The sequence below is a fragment of the Palaemon carinicauda genome, chromosome 1, assembly GCF_036898095.1.
Source record: "Palaemon carinicauda isolate YSFRI2023 chromosome 1, ASM3689809v2, whole genome shotgun sequence".
Lineage (NCBI taxonomy): Eukaryota > Metazoa > Arthropoda > Malacostraca > Decapoda > Palaemonidae > Palaemon > Palaemon carinicauda.
The window spans coordinates 249076345-249101344 of NC_090725.1; the positions used below are offsets into that span (position 1 = coordinate 249076345).

The 25000-nt window shown below is 35.5% G+C and overlaps 2 protein-coding genes across 5 annotated transcripts in view; one reads left to right on the forward strand and one right to left on the reverse strand.

The window, feature by feature from the left end:
- The window catches only part of LOC137645918 (uncharacterized), a 64504-nt gene extending 56251 nt beyond the window's left edge, over window positions 1-8253 (reverse strand). Inside the window, exons 1-2 of the mRNA XM_068378970.1 lie at window positions 7732-8253; window positions 7232-7634 (exon numbers count right to left, since the gene is read on the reverse strand). Coding sequence (XP_068235071.1) covers window positions 7232-7634; window positions 7732-8232 — 904 coding nt within the window. The 5' untranslated portion in view covers window positions 8233-8253. The remainder of the gene's footprint in view (window positions 1-7231; window positions 7635-7731) is intronic.
- The window catches only part of LOC137654924 (uncharacterized), a 794088-nt gene that overhangs the window by 739040 nt on the left and 30048 nt on the right, over window positions 1-25000 (forward strand). For all 4 annotated transcript variants that reach the window (XM_068388836.1, XM_068388824.1, XM_068388828.1 and 1 more), the window contains one exon: window positions 15546-15777. In XM_068388836.1, coding sequence (XP_068244937.1) covers window positions 15546-15777 — 232 coding nt within the window. The remainder of the gene's footprint in view (window positions 1-15545; window positions 15778-25000) is intronic.

A 25000-nucleotide genomic window follows, 5' to 3' on the forward strand; every position in this document is an offset into this window, starting at 1 on the left:
TAATATATATATATATATATATATATATATATATATATATATATATATATATATATATATATATATATGTATGTATGTATGTGTATATATATATATATATATATATATATATATATATATATTTTCATCAATATATAGATGATAATTTTTTTCTTTTAACTGATGATAATAGTAGTTTGCGCTGGAATCTATTTTTTATCCTCTTTTTGCTATAGTAATATTGGCTCTTTTTCCCCCATATCATCTTCTCTTGACAAGTAGGTTTTAATATCTTTGATTTGGAAAATAACCGGAATGTTTTACGACTGGAATTAAGAGTGACTCACTAAATCGTAAGAAAGCTCTGCGTGAAGGGTCACAATATTGTAAACAAACTGACCGTAATTAGGTGAACTGCTAAAAATACTCTCTCTCTCTCTCTCTCTCTCTCTCTCTCTCTCTCTCTCTCTCTCTCTCTCTCTCAAAGAAACCAAGAATCTCTGAGACTATTCTTGAGATCTGGCGCTTTCTATCCAAACAGGTTAAATAAGTCTTCATCGGCCTTCCTGCCGACTCCCTTAAGCTATCCCATAATCAGCCCTGATTCTATTGACCTAATTAACGCTGTTGGGTTTTGGTTCAAAGATGGGAATACCAGGGGAAGAAAAAAATAATTATAATAATAATATGAAAATATAGTTATGATAATGGTAGTAGTAGCAGGTTAAAATATTTGTTAGAAGTCTAGTAGTATTATTTTTATCAATACCCGTAATAGGATTAATTATAAAGTAGGTAATATTGCTGGAAAAGGTTTATGGACTTCCTCATATCGATTAATGTTTCGTCTTGTTTTCTTCACTCGAGTTAAGCAACTTGAGAAAAAAGTGATGCTTTTATCTTTGACCTTTAGGTTAATGACAGTAATGAACTCGTCTGACCCCGTTTCTTCCATCAATATTTCAACGATTACACTTCTTTGAAGTAGAACGTTTTCGGTTTAATTTATTTCGTATGAAAATAACTTTTTAATATTTTGCAATCCCTTATTTTATTAATGGTGGAGATTTATTAGAGGTTTTCATAATTTAATATTAAAATGCAAAATCTCTGTTTTATAGTAGTAATATTTCTATAATGGTCAAATGTTCAATTCTTTTTTTATTGAAATGTTTTCATTAACTTTTATATTATTGGTTAAAAATCTTCATACTTCCTTGTATTTTGGGAAAATCATTTTGGATATTATATCCATTTTCCAATAATATTATCTAATTCTTTGGTAAGGAAATCGTTTTTGTTTAATTTTATATAAATATTAATATTTTTAATACATTGTAATCAGGGTTATATGAATGATAAAGAACTCTGCTATTTTAAAACTTTATTGCTTTATAATACAGTGGTATATATATATATACATATATATATTATATATATATATATATATATATATATATTATGTATATATATGTATATATATATATATATATATATATATATATATATATATGTATATATATATATATATATATATATATATATCTATATATATATATATATATATATATATATATATCTATATATATATATATATATATATATACAGTATATATATATATTATGCGTGTGTATCTGTTCCATATCTACGGACGTAAATGCCGCTAGAACTTTTCTTATCTTTATTATATAAACTAGGTTATTACACTTGCACAGCGAGAACACTCTCAGTCGGGCTCCTATTAATCAACCGACGAGCCAAGCTATACAGGCGTCGTCATAAAGCAAGGAAAATTCCCCCCCCCCCCCCCCCCCCCCCGTCGTTTCTATGCTGACATATCCACCATGGAAAGATACACGTTTAAACATTTCCGAAAGTTATGATGATTTTAGAAAGGTTAATGCAATCTCTCTTCAAAATCGAACTCTCATATAGCACATATATTTCTCTGTCCAGGGCCTGGGACATTATTTATATATATATATATATATATATATATATATATATATATATTATATATATATATATATATATATATATATATATAATGTGTGTGTGTGTATTCACATATGTATGTATTTAGATACATATGTATGTAATTGTGTGCACATGATATACAATTTCATTGCAGTTTCATTAGAAAACCGGTGTAATTTAAGTAGCTCAGAGTTCAACTACATTTTACCTTTTAGTTCTACCATTGCTTATCGATCCGGGACCTAGCAAACAACGTCTCTCTCTCTCTCTCTCTCTCTCTCTCTCTCTCTCTCTCTCTCTCTCTTGTCTGTCATCATCATCCATTACTAGTCCACTGCAAAATAAAGGCCTCAGATATGTCCTTCCACTTACGTCTGTTTATGTTCTTTCCATAACAGTCCACACACGCAAACTTTCTCAGTTCATCAATCCATCGTCTTCTCCTTAACCTGCTTCTTTTGCAATCTCTAGGGACCCAATATGTTATTTTTAATGTCTATCTATAATCTGTCATTCTCATTAAAGGTCCTGCCAACGTCCATTTCCTTTTCTTGTTGTTAGAATATCCTCTATTTTAGTTTTGCTCTCGTATCCAATTAGCTCTTTTTCGGTCTCCTAGTGTCATTCCCATGAATATTCGTGCCATAGCTCTCAGAGATGTATATATATATATATATATATACATGTGTAAATACATATTATATACGCACTAATACACACACGTATATATATATATATATATATGTGTGTGTGTGTCTGTGTGTATCTAGGTGTGTGCATATATGAAAGGTATTCGAGATAGCGATGTAAACATAATATATATATATGTATATATATATATATATATATATATATATATATATATGTATATATGTATATATATATATGTATGTATGTGTGTGCGTGTTTACAGCGCTATCTCAAATAAACCTTCAGTTAATCATACAGTTATAGGTGTTCTTTTTATCTATGGGACGTCTAAGCTATTATAGGTGAAGGTAAAGTACGAAAGTATCAATAAAACATAACTTGAAGCTTAGGAAGAGAATGTGAGCAAAAGGAGAGTTGACAGTGGTGATATAATGCTAATGATATAGGAGGGTGATGAAGAGGGAATGCCAAGAAACGAGGATATAAAGGGGGAAGAGAAAATTACTGTCTAAAGAAGAGGTGGGAATTCCGAATTATGTGGGTAATAGCAAGATAGAGATAACAATATACAATAGTTAAAGTTTGGCCTGTTTATATATATATATATATTATATATATATATATATATATATATATATAATATAGATAGATAGGTAGATAGATAGATAGATAGATAGGTAGATATAATTTAGATACATATATACTGGCACATATATGTATATATGTGTGTGTATGAAATAGATAATAATTATTATTATCAGTGAATGTCATAACCACACAATCAACCTGATTTACTGTTAGTTAATAATGTGCTGAAGTGTTACAGCATAGACAAATAGAAGTATATGTAAAGATGATAGTCTTTGCAATGGAATATAAAAAGGGTCGGAATGATACAGCAAGGGAAATAAAATGTAAGAAGACTAGGCAGAAGAACAGATGTAATATGGGATCAAGTGGGAACCGTATAATCGATACAATAATTCTGACGTCACAGAGAGGTGCTGAGGGCAGTTCCACCTTCTGGTCTTCTACTACTCTATGCCACCTGTGTTGTACATTCTCATGTTCCTTTTTTTTTTTTTTGCAACTTCTCTTCCAGCATAGTTTTTCTTATTCTGTTTGTATTTTTCCTGATTCCCTCTATATATCCAAATTTCCCTTTTACGCATAAGTTCTGTTTTCTTCCTACTCATTCTCTTGGTTGTTTTTTTTTTTCTTAGTGGTTCAACATCTAGTTCTCCTTATTATATTATTATTTTTCCTCTCTTCCTCCCCTTCCACATTATCTTCTAAACAACTGTTCTTTATCTTTCCTTTCTCCTGTGTCTATATAGTTTTCCTCTGCTTCCTTTCGACTATACCTTCATTCTTACATTCCACCTTGCTATCAGTCTTAATATTTACTCCATACTGCAACTGGTGGATTCCCCCCGGTTTATGATTGTTGCTAAATAGTCTTTCCGACCCCAGTGCCATTATTTATGGCCCAAATTCATAAATCCAATTCAATGTTATTCTAGTTGAAAAAAGCTGAATGGTACATGCCCTTGTTCGTAGAGCCAAAGCAGTCCAGCACGGAAGAAGTATCTGAGAAGTGAAAAATATACTATAAATGAGAAATAAAAACTGTATCAATAACAATATGAACCTGACTATATAAAGAGTGATGGCTCTGTAAGTAAAGATCAAAATAAATAAAAATACTAATAGGCAACTTGATGTTAAACCACCAGGCATTCTTTTACCCAAAGAACGTTTTAAAACAAAACAAATGGGGAAGAGAAAATTGACAATCTTGCGCTTGAGTGTTCCACCAAGTAAGAGAACTTCAATCCAAGGCTGATTTATACACAGGCTATGGCACTATCCAATTTTAGTTTGGTTTCAGAGGGCTCTTCTCTTAGAAGGTATGCTTAATATGACCAAATAAACTCTCTCTCTCTCTCTCTCTCTCTCTCTCTCTCTCTCTCTCTCTCTCTCTCTCTTTCTCTCTCTTTATATATATATTATATATATATATATATATATATATTGTATATATATATATATATATATACCTTTTATTAGATCCTGAAAACTTACAATAGTTAGCTATTTTTTTAGAGTATAGCGTGTAATTTGCAGAATGCTTAATGTCATCAGGATTCTCGGGTGTATGAAGAAACGTGAGAGTTTACGATGAATGCGCCAAGCAAGGAAAGAGCCGCTTAAAGGATCCTATATTCAGTGGTTTATCTCAACAGGTGGATGGCTCCTTGATCAATTTACTATGCATAACTTATATATATATATATATGTGTGTATATATATATATATATATATATACACATATATATACATATATATATATATATATATATATAGTGTGTGTGTGTGTGTGTGTGTACGACTATAAGTGAAACCATCCACAACACTGACTGGAGAATTCTACACAATATACTTTCATTTCTAGTAGAGAATATTTCATAAGAAACTGATATGGGTAGATTTAGAAATATCACTTTTTTTTCTTCTTTCTGCTTCATGAAAGTTCCGATATAACGAAGAGAAAAGTCATTTCAGTGCTCACTGAACTAGGAAGCTAAATCAGATTTGACTATTGAATTCGCCTAATATGAGCGAGAAAGAAACAGAAACTTCAATAGAAAGTCACTTTGGGTAAATGGACCAGGGTCAAAGGGTGGGCGGAGGGGAAGAATGGATTCCATATGTAGCAACATCAGAAATAGCTCGATGTGTTATCTAAAGTTTCACGCTCTGTGGTAATAGATAAAGGTATATCGATTAGAACTTAAATGTTATTTAAAACAGAGCCGTCAGAGATGACCATTCACAATGGAAATGACGTTATGAAAAATAGTATTTCAGTATTAAAAATCCATGTATGTGCTACAAATTCAGGTTTTTATGTGACTAATGGCAACTTACTCATTAGTACAGTTGGTAGAGGGGGTCTGCGTGCACCCCCCGGAAATCAATTTCTAATTGGTGTCTTCCTATGGGGAAAAATGTGTAGAAAACGGTTTGCTATGTTAAAAATTTGAAATATTGTCCCACGTGCCTTTTTTATGCAAATTAAGCCGCCATTACATGAAAATACTAAAATCGCTATAACTCCGCCAATACAACAGATAACTGCAAAAATAAGGTGTCTAGACCCAGGTTTTGAGGGTCTAGCATCAATATAAGACCAGTCTCATAGTGACCACATGTGTTCCTGACATGTAAGATATGCAAATTAGTGCCGCCATTACTGAAAAACCTATTTTTACCATATCTTTGCAAATGTTATAGCAATCGTGAAGAACGTGTTGCCTGTACTCGTATTTTAAGGGTGAAAGAACATCATAAGACCAGTCGTTTTTTCATCACAAGTGTCATTTGCACATTAAGAAGAAAAAAAAATTAAGATATAGATGCTTCTGGAAATCATCTAAATGTTCCCTGTCATCACAAGCTTCAATCGTCATCGCTTTCATCGCTGTCGAAGTCAAATGAATCTGTTTCTTCGTCTTCGCAATTATCTTCTGCTTCCTCCTGATCATCAATAGTTTCAAGGAGATCAACTAGTGAGGTAGGTAGTACTGGACCACATGACCACAATGGTTCCAGTATGCCTTCTTCTGTCTTTATCCATCCCTGGCCCTCGTCGTAGGGGTTTGGCTTTTCACAAATGGGTTCGTTAGCTCGTTTGTACAAACAAACCCGGTGGTTCACACGCTGGACATGGGGCTTCAATGCTGAAAGACATGGAGGGAGGCGAGCAAAGTCCACCTTAGATTTCAATGTTAATTTTTCATTTTCTCCTACCATCTTTCGAAGCATCTTAGATCGGACGGCATCCACAGACAAATCACGACTTTGGCTGTACATCAAGCAAGTGAATTGTTCTAACTGGTTCAACATTAGGCCATTTATGCTCCAGTCATTCCCAAGTTCTCTGAACACCTTGTGGAATCTCGGGTTCTTCTCAAGCTTTTTTAGTGGACCGACCTTCCCTTTTCCTTTGAAAGCACTGGTACAATCCTCCCCAGTGAAGACATAGAAGCCAAGAAGGGTAGCACAGTAGTCCTCCCCTAATGATTGTGCAAGCTCAGATACATTGATGAGCTGACGTTGCTTTCCTGATCCTGTATCAAGGTACACAGTCAGTTTGATAGCATGGGCATGGTAGAGTAGAATCACGAAGATATCCGTGTCAGGGGTTCTAACCACAGCATTCTTGTAACCAAGAGCAGCAGCATGATGTAGGTACAACACCACTCTCGTATCTGTCTCTTCCTGGTTACTGTATATAGTGGGCATCTCAAGCACCTCGACCTGAAACAAAAAAGGTCATTGAGCATATTTTGGATTAACATGTAAATGAATGTAGTCATCCTAAAAATAAAGGTGCAATTTCACATACCTTGCCTTCTTTGGAAACGAACTGATGAGCTCTCCCCTCGACAACCAGTACTGCCATCTCGGTTCTCTCCAGTCTAGATGCCGCCTGTTGGCCACTCCATACCTGCAGCATGAGTTGACAGAGCTGCTTCTTGTTGTCGTCATTTGCAAGGAACACCTTGAAGTCGTATGGCTTTCTTGTTGCTGGTCCGGCAAGAATGATCCTCTCTGAGCTGCCACGTCGAAGTCTTTCCTGAGCTTTGATGGATCCCGGAAAATAGCTGTCAGTTGAGAACAAGAAATGTTTTTTGGCAATCATCTGGTCAAGTATCTGAAGGCAGATCTCCCCACAGGTCGGGGGCAAGTTAGAAAGGACATGGAGAAGTGCCATTCCATCCTGGATGAATAGGGCATCCTTTGGATAAGGCAGCTCATCTTGGTTGAACTCTTCCATCAGGTAGTGCAGAATGGTGGCTTTGTTGGTCTTCGCAAAAAATCCATCTGATGTTCCAATACTTGGAGGCACTGGCATCAGGCTGTACTTCATGAGTTCATCCAAGTCAATTGGTTCATCTAGGCACTGTGACTTCACAAGGAGAAGGAATGCAACATTGCTTTGCTCCTGATACTGTATGACCTGAAATAACAATATATATTATAATTTTATATTGTAATACAGATTGTACAAAAGTCCCTTAACAATACATAACTTGCTCAATGAAATATAAACTTACCTTTCCTTGCGATGATGTGAGCTTGATCTTCTTGTTGCATGCCTCCATGGTCTTGAGTTTCTTCCTTTTGATTGGGTCGAAGAAGCTTCCTTGGTGGCCGCTCTGCAAACGTGTAATAAAGTCAGCCTTTGCAGCTTTTCCTACAGCGTCAGCTTCCAGCACATCCCTCTCAACATCCTTGGATGTAGGAGAACCAGAGGCTAAGGAGTAGAGCCTGTCCTTATCTGGGATTGTGAATGGATTCGTGAAGTTTCTGACAGCAGTGATGACTCTTTGAACAGCTTTCTCACTCTTCTTTATCTCTGCCTTCTCAAGCTCGCGATGCCTCCCAGCCCTTGGGCAGTCAGGATCGTCAAGAAGGCCAGCCATTTCAAGGGTCTTTTCATGAAACTGGGCCCGCGTGGAAGTTGTGCGACACCACCTCTGGTATGCCCCAAATTGACTGTACAGTCCAGCAAAGCCACCTGAAAAGTATAAAACCAAGTTTTCATCTGTGTACATGTATCAATATGATAATTGTCTATGCCATTCAATGAACCAGGTACTATACCTGATGATTTGGCGAACCGCATGAATGTTTCCTCCATAGTTTTGTCAACTGCACTGAGTGCCCCAGGTATCATCGATCTTGCCACCGCGAGTCCACCCTTGGTTAGTAGGTCTTTTGCCCCTGGGTGTATCTTCTCCATGTTTGTTAGATAGACTTCCAACCAAACAAGGTACCTGTAAAATAGGGAGACAGAGACTTGTGGGAACATGTTTGTGTTTGTGTTTATGCTGACACTGTATTTGGTTGTATAAGTCAACTTGTATATTTCGGCATTCTATAGTTATCAAAGAAACAAGGAGATGAAATACATGTTCAACAAACCTTGAATAGTTCTGCCCATCAAATGCAAAGAAGAGTGGTGCCATCTCTCCATTACAGAAGTGGAACAGCTGAAGGTTGTTGGTTTTAACGGAGTAAAGCAGCATGAAGACGAGATGACATTGATCAACAAAGGACATCCAGAAAGTAGCAGTCTTTCCCAAGTGGCCCTGGCGTACTTTGTCCTCGTAGGCTTGATACTTTCTGATAAGGTTCATGGTGGAGTCATCTTTGAGTGCGTCCTCAAGGTTCTCCCGGTTGCATGACTCGATAATCTCCAGTAGTGTGGAAGGATTGTCAATCATCAATGTGTTCTCTTCCTCAGCAAACTGTTCAATCAACAGCCTTTCCATTGCTTCGCAAACAGTTTTAATGCAAAACAGGGACTTGGCATATGCTTTTCCGCTAAGAACACCTTTTATGGATCCACTTGTCACAAGCTGTGCCTCTAAGAGAATCTCAGTGTATCCTGAACCCTTCATTTTGTGGCCTGTGAGCATGCCGATGAAGTTCATGGATGTGTGAAAGGGGCCAATCATTACAACATGTTTGGCAAACTCTTCTGGCCAACGCCAAATAATGGGGAGTGCCTTCATACAAACGCCAAGGTCAAATGTATTGAGGACCCATTTCTGACCCACCTCGGCTGTGGCTGCCTCAGACCGCTTCAGTAGCTCACGAACGACTGTGTTGTCAGTTATTGGTTGATGAATAGGTGTAAAGTAGTCAACAGTTGATTTCCTTGGTGGCGGAGTTCCAGTTGCAGAGATGAACCCCCCTAGTCCAGGCACAGGCTGTTCACCACTGCTTCCAATATACCTGCTGAAGAGCCAGACGTAGTACTCTTCTTTCTTGGTAGTATAAACTGTTTCATTTTTAACATGTGGTGTGAATGAAGAGCCATCTGGAAACACTGGTCCAATACGAGTGAAGTGCAGGGGTGGGAGGGTTTCTGGTGTACCCTCAGAATCTCTCATTACCTGACTATATCTCATTATAATAAAACAAATAAGCAAAAGGCACATTCAAATATAGTCTAATAATAAACATCAACCCATAAAACAAGGGTACAGACAACACGTTCTTCACGATTGCTATAACATTTGCAAAGATATGGTAAAAATAGGTTTTTCAGTAATGGCGGCACTAATTTGCATATCTTACATGTCAGGAACACATGTGGTCACTATGAGACTGGTCTTATATTGATGCTAGACCCTCAAAACCTGGGTCTAGACACCTTATTTTTGCAGTTATCTGTTGCATTGGCGGAGTTATAGCGATTTTAGTATTTTCATGTAATGGCGGCTTAATTTGCATAAAATAGGCACGTGGGACAATATTTCAAATTTTTAACATAGCAAACTGTTTTCTACACATTTTTCCCCATAGGAAGACATCAATTAGAAATTGATTTCCGGGGGGTGCACGCAGACCCCCTCTACCAACTAGACTACATGTATGTTTCATTTTTGTAACAATGGATGCCTTAATTTATGGTGCACTTATAGCAACTTAAGATTATTAAAGAATGTACCATTGTTGTGTGAAATATTGAAGTCACTGTATACCCATATACATTATATTACTTGGCTATAGGCTAACGAATTTCAAGACGGAATTCATTCTCAGACCATTGCTTTGAAAAATCTAAATTGCAATTAAAAATAGCGTATATATATATATATATACTATATATATATATATATATATTATATATATATATATATATATATATAGTATATATATATATATTATATATATATAATATATATATATATATATATTATAGTATATATATATATATATATATATATATATAATTATATATATATATATATATATATATATATATATATATATATACAGTATATATTATAGGATATGACAATGATGATGATATATAGTATATATACATGCAGTTTTTGAGATACATGATATATATGATGATGATGAGAAACTTCCATCAAATATTAGACGTTGATTATTTAACACGCAATGCCAGTCATTTATAGGTATGTGGTCATATATCAAGCAACTCTATTTCTATTGTTCTCTTTGGTATGAAACTTAAGAGGAACGCATTGGAGAGCTACGCTCGCCAACAGTTACATACATTGCAGTACTATATTGGATCCCTCTCTGATTACGGCACATTTTTCTTTTCACCTGGCAACATTGAGATTACGAATCAATTCTTTTTTTCACTCAAGGGGGTTAACTATTCACTATAATAGTTTAGTGGCTACCTTCCTCTGGTAATGGTAGAAGATATCTTTTTATCTATGGTAAGCAGCTCTTCTAGGGGATGACACCCCAAAATCAAACCATTTTTTTCTCTAATCTTTGGTAGTGCCATAGCCATTGTGTTTCAACTGTCCTGAGTTAGATATCTCTTGCTTGAGGATCCACTCCTGCACACTATTCTGTCTTATTTCGCTTTCTATTATTTCTCAAGTTTTTGTAGTTTATATATAAAAGATCTAATTTAATGCTATTGTTCTTAAATATTCTATTTTGATTGTTCATTACTTCTCTTGTAGTTTATTTATTTCCTTGTTTTTTTTACTCACTATGCTCTTTTCCTTACTTTTCCAACAAAGGTTGTAGCTTAGCTAGTAATAATAATAATAATAATAATAATAATAATAATAATAATAATAATAATAAAACGTTTTTTAAATATGATTGAGGTTTGTGCGAATGAATATGAATGAATTAATTTCACTTTCAATCACATACACTTGTACCTGGATAGTCACTGAGCCGAACTTTAACCACTTAACCGAAACGGATTAGACGAAATTGGCACGAGAGACCCTATTAAGGGATTTGCCCAGATTTCTTAGTTAGGGGAGGCTGCGTTCACTTGGTGTTAACGCACTTACGCAAAACCATTTTTTGTTTTGTTGTTTTTGGATAAAAGTTAATTTTCTGCGAGGGATATGGTTTTATATGTTTATTCGTGTTGTGCATATATATATATATATATATATATGTGTGTGTGTGTGTGTGTGTGTGTGTGTGTTGGCAGAGAATGATAACGCGTAAGACTATACAATTCGTGACAATGACTCCTCAGATATGAAAGTTTCGATTAAAACTCTCTCTCTCTCTCTCTCTCTATCTCTCTCTCTCTCTCTCTCTCTCTCCCCTAAAATCCTTCTGGCCGTAAAGGAACTTCCTGAAATTAAAACTTGTTCGTTTTCGGCGTGCCTAAGTTCTTCTGTCTTTCTCACACCGGTTCACACGCACACGCTCTCACGCACACGGATACGATCCATCGACCAGTGCAGAAGGAAGGAAAGAAAAAAAGAACGACCCCGAATGGTTTCCAGTTATTTAAGGAACAAATCTTAGACTCACTCTCTCTCTCTCTCTCTCTCTCTCTCTCTCTCTCTCTCTCTCTCTCTCTCAAAGAGATCCTAGATGGCATGCTATTCAATCATCTGTTTTTCTTTAGCGCTGGCAGAATGGGTGTTTTTTTCCACTTTTTGTGGTAAGCGTGCATTGTCCAATGTCATCTTTGCCAAAATCGTGTTATTCCTATTTCCATTTTTCACAAAATTCTTATGATTTATAATTTTTCAGTTTAAAAAAATCATGTCATTTATATATTTACTAATTAGTTTACTATGTTGTAGATGATGTTTCAAACGATTATCCAACATATTCTAACAATTCTCATACTCCTTTAATTTCCAAGAATGCCAACTGTGACCTGATAAATGTTAACTAGACCTTACAAACTTCCCCTAGTGAATGAAGTCATCCATCCCAACTGAAGTGATTGTTTCCCCACTTGAACACAAGCTTTATTTCTGTGACCTGTGATCACCAGCCCCATCACTTATATAGTGTAGTCACTTAACTGGGGATGAAATAATGGCTTTTTGTTCGCTTTTGACATGAAGGGTAGTGTTTTAGGCACCTTCATTATATATTTTTTTATTTTTGGCTGATTTGGACCTGTATGTATGTATATATATATATATATATATATATAATATATATATATGTGTGTGTGTGTGTATACTGTATATATATATATATATATATATATGTATGTATATATACACACATACCATCGACAACAACAACAACATTAAATACAAATGTAGTAATTTCTATTCCACTGCAGGACAAAGGCCCCAGACATGTGAATCCTTGTCTGGGGTTTGGCCAGTTTTCATCACCACGCTGGCCAGTGCAAATTTGAGGGTGGTTGTGGGATATTTTCTGATTAAAGCAAGCCAACATAGTATGGGTGGACCTGACTAGTACAGCTTTGTTGATCATGTCGATACGAAAACCCTTTCGCCACTCAAAAACAAAGAAAGATATATGTATATATATATATATATATATATACACACACATGAATGTGTATGGGGGTGTTTAAGTATAGTGTGTTTGTACCTACTTTTATATACGTATATATATATATATATATATATATATATATATATATATATACTTCGGCGTGAAATTTTCTTGTGATATGTTGATATAGTATTGTATTTACCCCATAAAGATTATAGTAGACAACAGTTGGTCTAAAATATGCATTTCTTCATTATGTTTTGGCGTATTTTCTTAAATTTCATTATTGCACTTTCTTCTAATTTATATATTTCCGATGACTCATTTACTTTTATAATTGTGAATATACATATTTTCTTTTCCAATGCATGCGTGAGGGTACATCTGATTTTGTGATAAGCGATAATTCATGTTTGTTGGCAATATGATTATTATTCAACTTCAAAATTAATTTATAAGTAGCTTGTTATATCTTCAACTGGATATCCCTCGGTCATCTAGAATAATTTACCTAGCAATATTCTTCCTAGCCTCTCTCTCTCTCTCTCTCTCTCTCTCTCTCTCTCTCTCTCTCTCTCTCTTTTAACGTGAGAGGACAACAGATGCGACATCTTTGAGAAGAGAAACTTAGGGAGGAATTCATTTTAGTATATATACTGTATCTGTTTATCTATTTTTATCATTCACTTTATGTCTATCTATTAGGTTTGGATTTGTAAGTATGTAGTAACATAGATAATAATGATGTCTATTGTCAAAACTGCTTTATAAAATGTCTTATATTTCGTCACACAAGAACCCATTGTCAAAGGTTTTTAAAAGAAAGCTAAGTCATCTTCCAGTCACTTCCCATTGTTCGTTTGGGAAAATAGTGATAAAAGCGTTAAGCGAGCCGAAAGTTTTCCCAAATTCTCTAGATCTTCCGGAAGAAGACAACTAGAAGTTGTGTGATCCTGGTTTTAACGATGGGAAAGTTTCATTCGTATTCTGTCTGCATGTTTGAATTGTCACAAGATTCGCAAACTATATCAGATTTTGCACTGAGATACGCTGGAGCTTTTTCGTGAAATCGAATTCTTTATTGAGTGTATAAAGTGTTATGAGGACAATATTCAAATGAATCATTTCATTTTAGCTTAAAAGATTAGAAATCACATATCTGGTTTTGCCCAATTGTCAGGAGACAACGTATGAAGTATATTAAAACTAATGTCCTTTATTAGGGGCTAAGATAGATTTTTATGTACCACGCAAATAGGCGAATATTATTTGAATTTTGCAATCAGGGTACCCTGCAGTAGTACTTTTTATTTTATTTGCATTAATATTTTAATGCATCATTTAGTAACTTTTATGAGGTAAATTAGATTTATTTATTGTTGGAGAAACTAAGCAATAACACCAGTGAAACTGATGATGATAATAGTAATAATAGCCATAGGTATCATAGCTGCTATATAGATGTAGTGAAATTAGGAACAAACTTAGAAAACAGGAAAATAAAACTCATACCTTCAGTTACCAGTTACCTTGGAAACAAATGTGACATTTTCTTTAGCAGGATTGACTGTAATTTTGCAAGAGTCTATGTTTTGCCATGGTGTTAGGTGGTCCACTACTACCACCACTACTGCTACTAACTTTTGCACTCTTTAGGTGGTTTTATACTTTATAATCATCCTTACAATCTCGAATTTTCGTTTTCCTTTGAAAATGTAGTTTACTTCTCTCTCTGATTTTATTTTTGGAAGATTATCTGTCTTCTATTGACCTCTTTGGAAGTTTTCCTTGTACTTGCCTGATACAAAAGATCTTTTCTCAATATCGAATAATTATAGGCCGTTCTTATGATGCTAATTTCCATCCTATCATCAATAGGAAATCTATTCATTGTAATTATTCTTTCGATGAAAATTAGGTTTCTCTCTCTCTCTCTCTCTCTCTCTCTCTCTCTCTCTCTCTCTCTCTCTCTCTCTCTCTCTCTCTCTCTCTCTCTCTCTCTCTCTCTCAAAATCCTTGATTGTTTTCATGTTCTGTGGCTTGTAAGTCACAATTATGCTCTACATTTTTCTTCACTTAAAGTAAAAATTGTTTCATTTAACTGTCCACGCCCTCTATTTCCCCTTTTTTAATACCATATAATAGAGAAGGTGGTAGGATTTTCAGAACTCCCGTAGGAGGCTTGAAACTCCAGTTGGAACGTAGAAAAGAGTTTCGACATTCCAGCTAGTGCAGATAATAAGATTCTCAAAACTCACGTATGCGTCTTGTAGCTCTAATGGCAACGTCAAATCTCTAGTTAGAATGTCAAAACTTCAGTAGGAGTCTTTTCATTCTAGTAATATTTGGTCAAAGTAGAATGAAAAACCTCTAAACTCTATTAGAAGACTCGAAACTTGTAGCAACTGTACGCTACTAAGATTGTGATCTGTTTGTGATCTTAAAGTGACTCGCTATCCTGTATTTTGTGATAATACTCGATTCACTCGATTTTTCAAAAGCCTTGTGTTAAAGTCCTTGGTATATTTATTATACTATTTATTTTCCTACTAGTTTCTCAATGTGATCTTTCCCGCAAAGAAATTGATCTTAACTAATGGTAATTGTTTTTCTCTCTCCGCAGCTGGTCACCATGACATCAGCAAAGCCCCGCAAGTTGAAGTGATCCAGGCCACTTGTCACGTGGCTCTGGAACAGTGTCAGAGCGATGACGAGTGCCGACCCTTGCTTGATGACGTCATGATTTGGTGCGAGCATACACACTGTGAGCCTGACCGTTGCCGAACTGCCCTCCAGGACTTTTACGACCGGGTCAACATCATACGCACGCTACAGGTTGCCTTCTGTGTCTGCAGGTATGGAGGATATTCCGAGACTTCTTTACTCTAGTCTGACTACTCTAGATATCAGAATGTTAACGAGTGTTTGCATTTATTTTTGCTTTTACAGATTTTTCTATTTTAAATAACAGTAACTATCCATTTTCAGTGCGCTTGATTTGTTTTCTCTGTAATCAGCACATATTTTTATTTAGCTTTTGTTGCATTCACCGGAAATTAACACTTTCTTTTATCTGCCTTTATTTCATCTTTGAAAGCAAGACTTAAAGATATTTTTTACATATTTATCTTCCAAGAATTTTGGTTTTAATCCTTTACATTTTCGTTTTGCGAACCTTTTTACGTAAAACACCTTTTCTTGCGGCATATCTGTAAAAATGTTTTATTTTTCGTCAGCATAAAAGTGGAAATTACTTCTTAGGATGATCTAGGAAGATTTCTAACACTTTCAGATTATCCAAATGATATGGTACAGCACCTAGATAGATATTTCTCATATTTTGAAAACTATACATGCACATTTATCTACACGAAATAAGTGTTTAATATAAGATATTTTGTGTGGAAGGAAATGAAAGAGACTTTATACAGGTCTTTCTAAAAACTCCAACAGCCGAGCGGCTGCAAAAGCATTTTATCGAGTTTCTTGAATACATGAGTCTAACAACTTTAGAGCAACAGTGTGATATTTGGTAGAGGGTATGGAAGACATCGGAGCTTTGTTTGAAGTGAGATTATGTCTGAACCCAGGGAGCGTTGTATCGCCAGACAAAATAATTTTTCGTGGATGGAGTGTTCCCCGTCAATCTTTTATGGGAGGAGTGTGTGCCTTTATGTTTAACATCTTCATCAATAAAGTATCTGCCGTTAACGAATTTATGTTTTAAGTATGCACCGAAGCATTTCAAACATGCATATAAGGTGCCACATTAAATGTGTGCATGAATGAACTGACTATTAGGTGGGGGGGGGGAGTTAAAGGAGGAATGACGGAGAATTGGGACGAGAAAATTATGCAAAAATGGTGGACGCTGCACAATACCGTGAATAGTTAAGAGTGTATTTTATGAATGTTTTTATTATAGCAAAGATATAGATTATGACTAGGAAGATCGTGCGAAAAAAAAATGATTGGATAAGAAAAGACGAGAAGTGCTTTGAATTTTGTTTTATGGAAAGAGAATAACCTTTGAGAAAGATGTATTACATAATAAGACGGATCGACCCAATTATGGTCGCAGGAAAAGTTTAGAGGCAATGTTGCTCAGAAGGTACGCAGAGTAAGTCATTCTCACCGAAACATACATGATATTCAGGGTTAATTGATCCGAGTGGCCTGTATTGAATCAGCAGCTTATATATAAAGTATTTATCTCTCTCTCTCTCTTCTCTCTCTCTCTCTCTCTCTCTCTCTCTCTCTCTCTCTCTCTCTCTCTCTCTCTGTGTGTGTGTATGTCATGCATACATGCACATACAACATAAATAACAAAGAATTCTCTTTCTTTTTGTAACTTGTGGGGTAAGTTTTCCTTCTTCTTTATAAGGTGTTACTTCTTTCTTGAAGTAAGTGAAATTTCCAATACCGTTCTCGCACCTCGCGCTGTTATTAAGTACTTCAGAAAAGAAAAGCTGATCAGTAAAGATGTAAAAATGTATAAGCTGTAACAATGCGAAAGAAGTATATAGGAGTCGTTTGCACCGAGAAGTGAGTAAAGAAACAATGTTGCCTCTAATGAAGTTTGGCCAAGTTTTCCATTGTCTCTAGACCAAGAAAATAAAGTTATCTGACGATGTTTAGAGAACTTGTAGAAAGGCGATGAAAACACAGTTACGACCATGTTTATTTGTTAATACATATGCCCACACATCTGCACACAAGCAACTATCTATCTATCTATCTATTTATCTATGAGGTTGTTTGTACTAGCTATAATTGATAGAGCTTTTTATGCCTGTATGGTATTGATTTCACATTTTCCTCATCAGTTGGTGTACTGGAAGATTTATCTTATATACAGAGTTGCTAGAAATGGTACTTTCACTTTTCTCTGCAGATATTATGATTTAGACACTTTCCGAAAGATAGTCAGGTTGGCCTTCTTTCGTAGTCAGTTCCAAAAAGGGATATTTCACTTTCATCTCAAGATCTAGCGTTTCAACAATTATACTCGATTTTTTGTTAATGAGGCGCATTTGCACCGACTCGAAGGGGTGCCCTTTTAGCTTGGAAAAGTTTCCTACTAGCTGATTAGTTAGAATGATTTTGTCCAACCAATCAAATATTAGGAAAACCGAGCTAAAGGGGCAACCCTGCGAGTCAGGCCAAATGCGCCTCATTAAAAGAAAAATAAATTGACTATAGTGCGAGCTGCTCGTTCAACGGTGCATCAGAATCTAAATTCTGTTTAGATGACATGATATCACGCTGTCCTGTCCAATAGTTCTTTTATCCCCTTTGCTGTGATATTAGGTAACTATCTTGGTAAAATCAATGAAGGCGGGGCTCAAAAGGTCAAGAGAGAATTTAATTCTAATTCCTGGTGTCATGCTCAGTTGCTTCAGTGTAGATTTCTGACTTTTTCTCAGTATGAAGACTTTTTTTCTTTACCTCACATTCTTACTTTGATTTCTGTAGTATGGATGAGTTTCTTTCATGTAACTGTGGCGCTTTCATCAACAGCTTCATGCACTTAAAATTAAGGTTCACCAGTAGTGCATAGAACCCCTTTCACATAGTACCATGTCTTTTAATAAATTATGCATACTGCATACTCTCTCTCTCTCTCTCTCTCTCTCTCTCTCTCTCTCTCTCTCTCTCTCTCTCTCTCTCTCTCTCTCTCTCTCTCTCATGGATCTTAAGGCCTTATCATTCCAATATCTCTTTCACGACATCATTACAACTCTTCCTAATATCGTTCTTTATTTTATCAATGTGAGCAAATCCTCGCAGAAAATTTTATCTCTTTGGTTTTCCTATACATAACGTTTTCACTACTATAGCTTATTTCTTCATTTCAATTCTCTCAACCTTCGAAAAAAATAATCCTCGGACCAGCTTCATCCTTTATTCTTTCTTTTTCATATAACCTTCATTTCCATTAAAGAGAGTTGGCTCAACATTCCCATCAAACAATGTCACCTTGCCTTTCATGCATTTAACTCTGTTCCCAGTACTTGCCTTTTTAATGATTTATTCAAAATCTTCCTGCATCATTCTGCTGTCTTCCTCCCAAATCCTCATAATACTCGCTTATCTAAACAGGCATCCTCATCAGACAGCATTCCTCCATATGCATTCGCAGGTTTTATTCCCAGACCCATTTGTTTGTCATCCTATCCGTTTGCAATTGCTCATTTATAAAAAAACAATTTCTCCCAGAAAAAAAGGACTGCTCAATTAGCCCTATGTATGTTTTTTTAATCGTTCACCTTTCGTGATTATTTTTCATCTTGTATACCAGTACATGATCTTGTTTCCTGTCTTGCAATCCTATTTCAAATAATCTTATTTATTTATTGTTAACGTATATTTATATGTTCAGTCTAATATCTTTAACTATTTCTTTTCAGTTTTATCTGTTTTATATTTTTATACAGCAAGAACTTGCTTTACAAGTTTGTGGTTTTTTTTTTAGGTGTCCAATACCTAAATAATAATAATAATAATAATAATAATAATAATAATAATAATAATAATAATAATAATAATAATAATAATACCTCTAAAATATTTAGGCCATCCGAAGTGAATGGGTTCAACGGCATCTTCTTCCCTTCTGCCACATCTATTACTATTGACTGCATTGGTGGTTTCTCAGTCAAATCAAATAACTTTTTTTCAAATGCTTGAGACCCTCATGATTACGGATATCCGTTCGCAAATATTTTCGTTTGACAAACACCCATCTGTTTGACCTTCGATTGGTTACTCTGTTCGTCTTCCTTTCAACATTAATTGTTTTTTAAGCAAAAGTTCTCGCACTTACAATTCAGGTATGATTGCGTTTTAGTTTTGCCCTGTGGACCCTGTCACTTCCTTCAAATACCATCATGTGTTGCTCAAGGTCAAGTGAACAAATAATTCACCTGCGTGGATCGTAAAATGTTACCCACGGTATTTGCATGCTGTGGACTGTTGTTTGCACATGCCATGTTTGTTATGTAATAGGGGACGTGTATTTTTATAACACACGTGCGCGTGGTGTTAGGGCCTCAGAGCGAAACAGGCTCTGAAATTTAGATGTATATTTATTTGCTCGGACGACGAGTAACATTCCCGCTAATTTATTATAATTTGAATTGTCTCTACTAAGTTCTTTTCAATCACAAAGTAAATTCTTGTTTCGACTTTAAAAGGAAAGAGTATTTTGAAATGTAATTCTCGTTGACTTAATTTGAACACAAAATAGAATAAATTTTGATTTACATTTACTATACAAGTTTGTTTTGATTCACTTATTTTTCACTATCGATAATATTCATTATAATCATTCTACAAGTGACGTGATACAGAATTTTTATGCAAAGTTTGTTTTTCCTTGAGAAAAGATAAACTATGATTAGAAATATATCATAAATTATTTCAATATTTGACGACTACATAATTTCTCTGTACCACAATATTGCTGATCTTTTCATTGGACGAATGAACCTGAAGACATTGACTGGTACCAACTCTAGAACACGCTATATAAGAATTTGATATGATATTACACAGCCTCTTCATCACGCAAACGGAATCAGTGAATGAATAGATAGCTTGTGTGCCTGCAAATGCATCAAGAAGTTTATCATTCAAAAAGTTTAGAGAGTCATATAGAGACAAGTAGCGCTCGATCCTTGATTGTGATTATAAGCTGGTATGTTGGGGAAAACAGAATTGATCAATTCGTCTGTATCATTTATACGAGCACCACAAGGGAAGATGATCTTGCCATCGTCATCGGGTATTCTGTTGTGTTTATTTATTTGTTATTATTATTATTATTATTATTATTATTATTATTATTATTATTATTATTATTATTGTGACAAATCTATTTTTATTCATTACCCTTTATGAATAAGAAGAAGTTTTGGAAAGAAGTGAAGAGAGTAAGGAAGGCCGGCGCAAGAATTGAAGAGACAGTGAAAGATGGAAATGGAAGGTTGTTAAAAGGAGAGGAGGCAAGGAAAAGGTGGGCGGAATATTTTGAAAGTTTGCTGAATGTTGAGGATGATAGGGAGGCAGATATAATTGCGGTTCCAGGTGTTGAGGTGCCAGTGATGGGAGATGAGAATGAGAGAGAGATTACAATAGAGGAAGTGAGGAGAGCACTAGATGAAACGAGAGTAGGAAAAGCATCGGGTATGGATGGTGTGAAAGCTGAGATGTTGAAGGAAGGGGGTGTGACTGTACTTGAATGGTTGGTGAGATTGTTTAATGTGTGTTTTGTGTTGTCAATGGTACCAGTAGATTGGGTCTGTGCATGTATTGTACCACTATATAAGGGTAAGGGAGATGTGCATGAGTGTTGTAATTCAAGAGGTATTAGTTTGTTGAGTGTAGTTGGAAAAGTGTATGGTAGAATACTGATTAATAGGATTAAGGATAAAACAGAGAATGCAATCTTGGAATTACAGGGTGGTTTTAGAAGAGGTAGGGGTTGTATGAATCAGATTTTTACAGTTAGGCAGATATGCGAGAAATATTTAGCAAAAGGTAAGGAGGTGTATGTTGCGTTTATGGATCTGGAGAAAGCATATGATAGAGTTGATAGGGAAGCAATGTGGAATGTGATGAGGTTATATGGAGTTGGTGGAAGGTTGTTGCAAGCAGTGAAAAGTTTCTACACAGGTAGTAAAGCATGTGTTAGAATAGGAAATGAGGTGAGCGATTGGTTTCCGGTGAGAGTGGGGCTGAGACAGGGATGTGTGATGTCGCCGTGGTTGTTTAACTTGTATGTTGATGGAGTGGTGAGAGAGGTGAATGCTAGAGTGCTTGGACTAGGATTAAAACTGGTAGACGAGAATGATCATGAATGGGAGGTAAATCAGTTGTTGTTTGCAGATGATACTGTACTGGTAGCAGACACAGAAGAGAAGCTTGACCGACTAGTGACAGAATTTGGAAGGGTGTGTGAGAGAAGGAAGTTGAGAGTTAATGTGGGTAAGAGTAAGGTTATGAGATGTACGAGAAGGGAAGGTGGTGCAAGGTTGAATGTCATGTTGAATGGAGAGTTACTTGAGGAGGTGGATCAGTTTAAGTACTTGGGGTCTGTTATTGCAGCAAATGGTGGAGTGGAAGCAGATGTACGTCAGAGAGTGAATGAAGGTTGCAAAGTGTTGGGGTTAGTTAAGGGAGTAGTAAAAAATAGAGGATTGGGCATGAATGTAAAGAGAGTTCTATATGAGAAAGTGATTGTACCAACTGTGATGTATGGATCGGAGTTGTGGGGAATGAAAGTGATGGAGAGACAGAAATTGAATGTGTTTGAGATGAAGTGTCTGAGGAGTATGGCTGGTGTATCTCGAGTAGATAGGGTTAGGAACGAAGTGGTGAGGGTGAGAACGGGTGTAAGAAATGAGTTAGCGGCTAGAGTGGATATGAATGTGTTGAGGTGGTTTGGCCATGTTGAGAGAATGGAAAATGGCTGTCTGCTAAAGAAGGTGATGAATGCAAGAGTTGATGGGAGAAGTACAAGAGGAAGGCCAAGGTTTGGGTGGATGGATGGTGTGAAGAAAGCTCTGGGTGATAGGAGGATAGATGTGAGAGAGGCAAGAGAGCGTGCTAGAAATAGGAATGAAGGGCGAGCGATTGTGACGCAGTTCCGGTAGGCCCTGCTGCTTCCTCCGGTGCCTTAGATGACCGCGGAGGTAGCAGCAGTAGGGGACTCAGCAGTATGAAGCTTCATCTGTGGTGGAAATGTGGGAGGTTGGGCTGTGGCACCCTAGCAGTATCAGCTGAACTCGGCTGAGTCCCTGGTTAGGCTGGAGGAACGTAGAGAGTAGAGGTCCCCTTTTTGTTTTGTTTCTTGTTGTTGTCGGCTACCCCCCAAAATTGGGGGAAGTGCCTTTGGTATATGGATGGATGGACCCTTTATGAATAGTTTAATCATGTCCCCCTGGAACTTGGTTTATGTCCCAGCCGCATCATGAGGGCTAGAGAACAAAGCTGCGAGTGCTAAGAACAATCTAGGGCTGGAAAGAGGAATTGTAGAATTTGACAAATCTCTATGGTTCCTGGTTACCTGATTTCACAAACACCACATCTTAGCGTGACCAGATGACGTCGTATCGTGGTAGCCAATTTTTTTTTTCAAGGTGTCATTTTTTGTATGCCCTATTTCACATATTTTGGAGTAAATAAAGTCAACGATGTGAGATGCAATTCGTTACTAACAGGAAAATTTTCTGTTTTATTATTATTATTATTATTATTATTATTATTATTATTATTATTTTAAAATTAGGCCGTTACGGAAACGTAGAATTTGCTCCTATTGCATTGAATTATAGAAAAATTGTCAATCATTACTGCCCTTCAGCCAACAAATCAAATTCCTTTTTTTGCACTATATAAACAAAGACGTTTGTCTACATTGTCATTTTCCATTGTCATTTTCTGTGATCTTAAACTACTTTGATTTCTAACAAGCTGGCTTTAAATCAACGTGATTTGCGGTTGGCTATTGTGTGACGAAATTTGGAAGAGATGGATAGGCCACATTTGATTTAAAGTTTGTTTTATATATTCTTTAAGCTTGTATCTCGCTGGTTTCACTATCATTATTTGAGTAGGTTGCTCCTACTTTTACAGTTCGATCTATTTTTATTTATATTCAAATAAAAGCTCTGTTTTTCAGGATCTCAATTTCTTTTTTTTTTTCTTTGAAATGTTGTAAACAAGAAGTTTTAACATATTTTTCGTAATATTTTATATCCTCAATATTATCATTAACAGCTCATTTTCTATAAAAAAAATTTTGCCTTCTTGCAATGAAAGTTATTATATTTTATCATCATTGGGTGTTCCATTTAAAGATGAAATGCATTTTTCTTTCACCAGTTATTACCATTTCGACGTGTTCACTTTTTTTTGTCAGTTGATGATCTTCTAGAAGACAAGTTCTCTTCTCTTCCGTTGCTCTTAGATCAACCCCCCGTATCTTATAATTACAGTAATTTATTTTTCATTTCTTCAAGTGCTAATTAAACCAAAAATCATTATTTCTGTTATTTAAATTTTGTATAGGTACCTGTGGAACCAGCCGAAAAAGCAAATTTTCTAATTTTAGAGTGTCAAGTTGCGGAAAAAAGTGGACAGTGAAATGTTGGAAAGTGAGAATCTGTTTTCTTTTACATGAATTTTTTGCATATAGTAAAATATATAATTGGACTGAGACGTGGACGGAATCTCCCAGTATAAAAAGAAAAAGTCATTATAAATGGAATTTGAGAATATTTACGAGGCAATTTATGATAGAATAGTGGTTTTCAAATTATTTATAAATAGTATCTCCCATATAGCATTTCAACATTATTACACATTGTACTATCAGATGTCAGAAGAAGGTACTTATTTTGCTATTATTAGATATGTATACAATGTTGCTACATCGATAATCTTATTGAAATAAACTCAAGAAACGGTGATATATAATAGACAAAATAAAAATTACAATTAATCTGAAAATAGTAATATAAGATGGGCTCTTGAAGTAAAAGTCATATGAATTCTTATAACACAAAATTCAAATATTCGACTTATTTAACAGCAGTCTAATATGAATATTTTTTTTTTGTCATTAAATGCCTGACACTCAAACAAACACACATAGCTGAGATACTACCGCTAGAGAGTAATTGGATCCTTTGACTGGCCAGATAGTGCTACTGTACATTGGATGCCTCTCTGGCTATGGCTCATTTTTCCTTTGTCCACACATACACCGAATAGTTTAGCCTATTCTTTATACATTCTTCACTTTTCTCATACACCTGACAACGCTATAATAACCGAAAAAAAATTTCCTCACTCAAGGGGTTAAGGACTGCACTGTAATTGTTCAGTGGCTATTTTCCGCTTGACAAGGGTAGAAAACACTCTTTAGCTATGGTAAACAGCTCTTTTAAGAGAAGGACACTCCAAAATTAAACCATTGAATTATAGTTTTTGATTGTGCATTAACCTCTTCACCATGGTCTTCCATTGTCTTTGGTTTAGAGTTCTGTTGCTTGAGGGTTCGCTGTTTTATGT